Raw genomic sequence first — 7,098 nt, 5'->3', positions numbered from 1 at the left:
GTTTTAATGGTACATTATGCTCTAGACAGGTTCAAAGAGAATAAATCAGGATGGCTGTAGGGTCAGGTGTGAATGGAAGATGAGGAGCTGAAGACAGTGGATAGGTAATTATTTCTTGAAGCTTGTCTCTGCAGTGAATAAAAGGAAGAAATACTGGAGAAACTGCTATAATAAATTAAGGGAGTGACCTAGAGAAAGAAACGTAGAGTTGAATTTAGGTCTTTAAGGACCTTGAATAACATAACTATTATGTGCACATGTTATGATCCCTAATCTCTGACCTATTGCTTTTCGACTTAAATTTCTTCCAGGAGAGCTCCTCAACACTCATCATGAGCTGTGCTCCTAATGCTTCACATTCTCCAGTCTTCTTGCTCCTTGGGTTCTCAAGATCGAGCATCCCTCACAGTCTCCTCTTTCTCCTCTTCCTGGCTATTTACCTGACCACCATATTGGGGAATGTGACTCTGGTACTGCTCATCTCCCGGGACTCCCGGCTCCACTCACCTATGTATTATCTACTTCGTGGCCTCTCCATAATAGACTTGGGGCTTTCCACCGTCACCCTGCCCCAGTTGTTGGTCCATCTGGCCTCTGATTACCCAGCCATTCCTGCTGCCCGCTGCTTGGCTCAGTTCTTTTTCTTCTATGCATTTGGAGTCACAGATACACTTGTCATTGCTGTCATGGCTCTAGACCGCTACGTGGCCATCTGCGACCCTCTGCACTATGCTTTGGTGATGAATCGCCAGCGCTGTGCCTGCCTACTGGCCTTGAGCTGGGCGGTGTCCATAGTGCATACTATGCTACATGTGGGTCTCCTCCTGCCCCTGTATTGGACTGCGGATGCTGGGGGGCATGTTCACATTCCCCATTTCTTTTGTGACCACCGACCACTTCTGAGAGCCTCTTGCTCAGACATACATTCCAATGAGCTGGCCATATTCTTGGAGGGTGGCTTCCTAATGCTGGGCCCCTGTGCCCTGATTGTACTCTCCTATGTCCGAATTGGGGCCACCATCTTACGTTTGCCTTCAGCAGCTGGTCGCCGCCGAGCAGTGTCCACCTGTGGATCCCACCTCACCATGGTTGGCTTCCTCTATGGCACCATCATTTGGGTCTACTTCCAGCCTCCCTCCCAGAACTCTCGGGACCAGGATATGGTGGCTGCAGTAATGTACACTACCATTACACCTTTGGCCAACCCGTTTGTTTATAGCCTTCGCAATAAGGATGTCAAGGGTGCACTCTGCAGGTTGCATAGACAGGGGAGAGTGGACTCCTGACCAGCCTGCTGTGAGCTGTAGTGGGAAGGTGAGGAAAGGTATGGGCAGAATTTTCTCATGATTGGTTTGGGGAGATCAGAAGGAGGATTGGCCTAGATGGATTTGACCAGATTTGGCCCTTGTCTGTGCTGTGCTCTGATGGAGCTGCAAATGTGTCACATTGATACACACATGTGATCAGGATGTTTATCTGCATGCCTTTATCTGAATGTCTCTGGGATCCTCCATCAGGCCATTCACCTTCAGTTATCAAAGTGGATATAAATAAGCCAGTAGGTCTTGTTAGCTTTAATTCTAGAGTTCTGAAGTAATATGAGGATAGGATTGTGGAATTATCAACTAAAACAAGAACAGAGGAGTTGGTTAGAGTGACAGTTTACTGTGGTGGGCTTTCTTGTGGGATCAGCTTGGTGTATATCAGAGAGCAAGTGAAAGACAGCAATTTAGACACACAGGGCTGGCAAGTTCACTACTTATTCCATTCAAAACAAGTAGATCCGGGCTGGGGATGTGGCTCAAGCTGTAGTGCGCTCGCCTGGCATGCCTGCGACCTGGGTTCGATCCTCAGCACCACATACCAACAAAGATGTTGTGTCCACCGAGAACTAATAAATATTAAAAAAAAAAAAAAAAAAAGATTTTTAAAAAAAAAAAAAACAAGTAGATCCAGCAGTAAGCATGAAATGATAGTCAAGATCTTCGATTCCATATGTCAGCTCCAATTTCTGTGGGTCTGTCTCATAGTGTGAGTTTCAAACTCTGATGAATTTGAATTCTATTTTACATGTTTTGAATTATTTTCAGTATTCATTTTATAAGTAAAAACTAAAATTGAAAGTCAATGACTTTGTTGCATTAAAGAAGGATTGAGGAACTCTTTTAACAATGAAAAAATGGCTTTGTTTAGGCTTTTGGTGGGTGGAAACTTGGCCTCCGTTTTGTTATCTCTTAATAGATTAAAATGGTAACTTTGAGCCAGATGTGGTGGTGCACACCTGTAATCCCAGCAGCTCAGGAGGCTGAGACAGGCGGATTGCCAGTTCAAGGCCAGCTTCAGCAATTTAGGGAGGCCTGAAGCAACTTAGTGAGACACTGTCTCAAAAAAAAAAAAAAAAAAAAAAATATATATATATATATATATATATATATATATATATATATATATGAAAGGTCGAGGATATAGATCAGTGTAAAGCATTCCTGGGTTAAATCTTCAGTACCAAAAAAAAAAGTAACCTTGATGCTACTCAGTTTCAACTTTGTGCATTGATTTTAGTCCTTCACCCCATATGAGACAGAGAGTGACAGTGTCACTCAAACACATTGTAATCAAGAATTTCTTTTGCTGAGGATTTTCAGACATCTATGGAAGCCAAGTTTTTGAGAACTCTAGAAGTCACCTTGAGAATCACCAAGTGTACTTGGGACACCTTCAGCATCATTGAGCCAGCCAAGATCTAGTCTTTTTTGCTTCCCTGCTTCAGAGTTGTCCGACATCCGTTTCTATTCCTCTGTAGATTCCAGATCCCCATACCAAGGCACTGCCTCAAGCCAAAGATCTCTCCACTCAGGTTCAATCCCTACACTCCCTTGATCCTACCATACCATCTTCTCAACACCTCCCATCATTCTTCAACTTCTTGTAAAGTCCAGTGGTCTTATCTCAAACCTTATTCTGCATTGTATGTCTAATAATTTTTTAGGAACAATCCCTTTGGCTACATGCCTAGCTCCCATGATATTGCACTACTCTTGTCCTCTGACTTCAAAGATGTAGACCTTTACTGTATCCCTGACTGACATTTCTTCTCCTACGCTGAGTCTTCACCACATTGCCAGTGCTTGTCTTATTCTGTCACAGAACTTGTCTGCTCTTTTATTCCACACCTTTTAATGTTGCATTATAGTTGTACATACTGATGGGATTCATTGTTACATACTCATACATACACATGATACACAATATAAAAATGTAATTTGGCTGATATCACTCCCAATCACTCCCCCCTCCCTCCCTATTTTCTATCCCTTGATCCCTTTCCTCTTCTGATCTCCTTTTGATTTTCATGAGAACCTTGTCCCCTCCAACTTTCTTGTCCTCTTTCCTCTCTAGCTTCTGCATATGAGAGAAGACATATTACCCTTAACCTGAGTTTGACTTATTTCACTTAATATAATTGTCTCTAATTCCATCCATTTTTTTCTGAAAATGACAATCTAATATTTCTTTAAGGCAGAATAAAACTCCATTGTGTATATATACCACATTTTATTTATCCTTTCATCTGGGCTGGTTCTACAGTTGAACATATCATGACATATGATGAATTGTGCTGCTATAAACATAGATATGCATGTATCACTGTTGTATGATAACTTTAATTCCTCAAGACAAATGCTGAGGAGTGGTATAGCTGGGTCATATAGTGGTTGGATGCCTAGCCTTTTGAGGAACCTCCATACTGATTTCCATAGTGGTTGTACTAATTCACAATCCCACCAATGTTGTAAAAGTAGAATTTGTTCTCTCCTAAAATAACACTTCTCTTTTCAAGTCTTCCAGAGTACTATTACTGTACAATGACAATATAGGAAATTAAATCCTCACTATAGGTTCATTCCCATAAGCTCAATTTATTTCCACTACCATCACTGATATGTAAAGTTCCAATAAATCAACCCCAATTCTTTCTATCTCTATATATCAGTGCTTTTCAGCCTTTACTGTGCATCAGAATCACCTGGGGAGTTTTAAAAAATTCTGTTGTCTGTGTCCTGATTCTAGAGATTTGGACTCAATTATTATGAGGTGAAACTTAGGCACCAGCAACTTTAAAACATCCCCCCAGATGATTCTAACACATAGCTACAATTGAGACCATTGGTCTTAATTTTATGTATTTTGAAACTTATCAAACTCCTCCTAAAACCTTTTGCATTTGCATAGTAGCTAACTTACATAGTGCTTACTACCTGTCAGACACCATTTAAGGTTCTTTCCACATATCAACTCACTCTTTCCAACAACCTTATGATATGCTATTATTATCCTCATGAGGCATAGAGAGGATAAGTGACTTGCTTGGCCAAACCTTTGCAGTGAGTCTGTAAATCTTCTGTTCATGCAGCTGCTATATTGCCTCCCAAAACGGAACTGTACTCCAAGTCTCTGTCTTGCTCATATACTATACAAATGACTACTGGGCCTCCCTGCTACCCATCTGCTCCATAGTTCATGGTGTTAACCCTACAGAGCACACTATCAATCTGCACTTGAGCAGCCCGTGTGCATCGGACTTGGAGTCATCAGGCTTTTGATGAGCTCTTAATCCCATCACTTTCTTACTGTATCACTTTTTTTAACTGTACCATTTTATTTGAGTCTGTGTAATCTATGAGCCTTGGTTTTCTCAGATATTAGGAACACCGGAACTACCTTTTCATCTAACATCTTATATGTGATTGTGCTCTGTAAACTGTTAAGTGGTAAAGAAAAGTTGCCATTATTATGGTCTATTTTTTTCAAGTACATTGGCATCATTTCTGAAATTAGAGTAGAGTGCTTGAAGATAGAAAAGGTTATGTAACATACTTCTGAATTACTTCTTACAGCTGCTAAACAGAACAGGTGGAGATATTTATAAGTGCTCACTGACAGCTAGATTCTTTTTTGCCGGACGATTCAACATTGGTACAACACTGAGAACAAGTTATGTTTTTTATTTCCCCCAAATTGTACACTTTTCCTAAAATCCTGCCCCTGTACCCTGAATTATCTTCTCTGTCCTCTTCTATTGTGTTGCTTCTTCTGTTCTTCTGCTGATGCTTGATATTTTATTTAAATTTTTTTTAGTTGTATGGACACAACATCTTTATTTTTTAATTTATTTTTATGTGGTTCTGAGGATCAAACCCAGTACCCCATACCTGCCGGCAAGTGATCTACCACTGAACCACCACCTCAGCCCTTGATATTTCATTTTTAAGTTAGCAATTATATTTTACCTTTTTGGCAAACTTTGATTGTATTTTTAATTGGTTCTTTTTAGTTACATATAACATTAGGATTCATTTTGACATAATTATAAAAGCTTGGAATATAAGTTGCTCTAATTCAGGCCCCAGGACTTCCCTTTGTCCTCTCCTCCTCCCTCCCTGGGGAGGAGTTCCCTTCCCTCTATCCTACTGATCTTTCTGCTATTTACTTATAGGTTTTTTTTTTTTTTTTTTTTTTTTTTTTTTAGTTAGTTAGTGTCTTGTATCATGCTTCTCAAACTTTATGGGAAGTTGTATTTCTATCAATTTTCACTTGACACCAATACTGCTAACCAGTAGGCCACAAATTGAGTAGCAAGGTCCTGTTACAATTGTCCTTATGAAAATCCTACTTATGTAAGACACATTTGGATGCTTTATATATGCCATATTATCATGGATTTTTTTTAATAAAGGAATAGTTCTGGTAAAAAATTTCCATAAAAGAATAATAATCATCCCCCAGCCCTGGGTTCTTGGTATCCTGGCAAGTGAGCGACTCTGGCTTCTGTCAGCCTTCTACCACCTTTTACCCTTTGCACACTCGCCCACAGCCCTCCATCTCCATAGACCCCTGGTAGAGTACTGGGAACTTGACCTAACAAGTGTCAAGCACAACACCAGATTGTGGCTGGTCAAGGTTCCTAAATATTTGTCACAGCAATGTGCTAAAGCCCCTGGAAGAGGTGAAGTTGGGAAATTGCGGATTGCCAAGAATCAAGGAAGGACTGAGGTGTTATTTACTTTGAATGAGGATCTTGCAAATATTCATGATGTTGGCAGAAAACCAGCTTCAGTCAATGCTTCTGGAGAACACCATTTGTCTTGCAAAATGCTGGAGGACAGACATTAACAGTATTTATTGAAGGCTCACCAGATAAACTCATTGGCAGGAACAGAGGTACAAAGAGCTGAATGTCAACCTGCTGCCAGTGAAACTATATGGGATTAAAGAAACTACAGATAGAAGAATCTTCCAAACCTTTAAGGTTATCACATCAACTGGAGAAAGTTGTAACAACAAATGACAAATCTGTTTCTATTGTCAATATAATATTGAATATGAAAGGAAAAAGAAGATGGAAAGTGAGCTTGGGTGATAAGCAACATATACTAGTCATGCTGTTTTCAGTCTTTGAGAAACATCAGTATTATAATCTTAAGGACTTGGTGGATATCACAAAACCACCCGTGGGATACCTAAAGGACATCTTGAAAGAAAATGGAATTCAGAATGTAAAAGGGATCCACAAAAACACATAGGAGCTGAAGCCAGAGTACAGGCATTATCAGGGAGAAGAGAAGAGTGATGGAGAGGCCTTAAGCCAGCAGGCAGACGGAACAGCCTGAGGGTGATGCGACCCAGCACTGACATGGGGAAGCTTGAGGAGTAAAATGACTGGTCCTTTAGTTTCTTTCAGTAAAATTTTTAACTCTATAATTCCATAAAGTTTCTTAAGTGTTTTTGAGAAAGGACAAGTTTATTAATAGACTTAACTTGTATTAAGCTTGTAAGTTCATGTTGGGGATAGGGGTTAGAGATTAAAAGGGTTTTTCATTTTAAGTATTAACTTTTAAAATGTTAAGATCAGGAAATGTTTGCTGAGCGAAGACTCTGTCTTTGCTACCTCTCTGAGGAGCACGGATCCAAGGTAAATGATATAGTAAGGGGGAAAAAAAAAAAAGGCCAACTACAGAAATCATTAAAAGGAATAAAAAGCCAAACTTTCTTTTCCTGAAATTTGTAAAAAATCAAGTTGCTTTTAAAAAAAAGATG

General features: G+C 39.9%; 1 protein-coding gene and 1 pseudogene across 1 annotated transcript; both read left to right on the top strand.

Annotated features, from left to right (window-relative positions):
* Positions 1-332: 332 nt before the first annotated feature.
* Positions 333-1,286, top strand: Or1b1 (olfactory receptor family 1 subfamily B member 1). The gene has a single exon (XM_026386455.1). The coding sequence runs from the start codon at positions 333-335 to the stop codon at positions 1,284-1,286; it is 954 nt and encodes a 317-aa protein (XP_026242240.1).
* Positions 1,287-3,008: 1,722 nt separating this feature from the next.
* Positions 3,009-6,671, top strand: LOC113181069 (general transcription factor IIF subunit 2 pseudogene; annotated as a pseudogene).
* Positions 6,672-7,098: the final 427 nt, after the last annotated feature.

This window comes from Urocitellus parryii, chromosome 4 (assembly GCF_045843805.1).
Source record: "Urocitellus parryii isolate mUroPar1 chromosome 4, mUroPar1.hap1, whole genome shotgun sequence".
In the NCBI taxonomy this organism is placed as follows: Eukaryota; Metazoa; Chordata; class Mammalia; order Rodentia; family Sciuridae; genus Urocitellus; species Urocitellus parryii.
Note: the sequence above shows the minus strand (reverse complement) of the source record. Positions and strands in the feature narration are given on the sequence as shown.

Bases quoted from the DNA above. Each gene is read 5' to 3' on its own strand.
- Or1b1 (XM_026386455.1), top strand. From the start codon at position 333: ATGAGCTGTGCTCCTAATGCTTCACATTCTCCAGTCTTCTTGCTCCTT.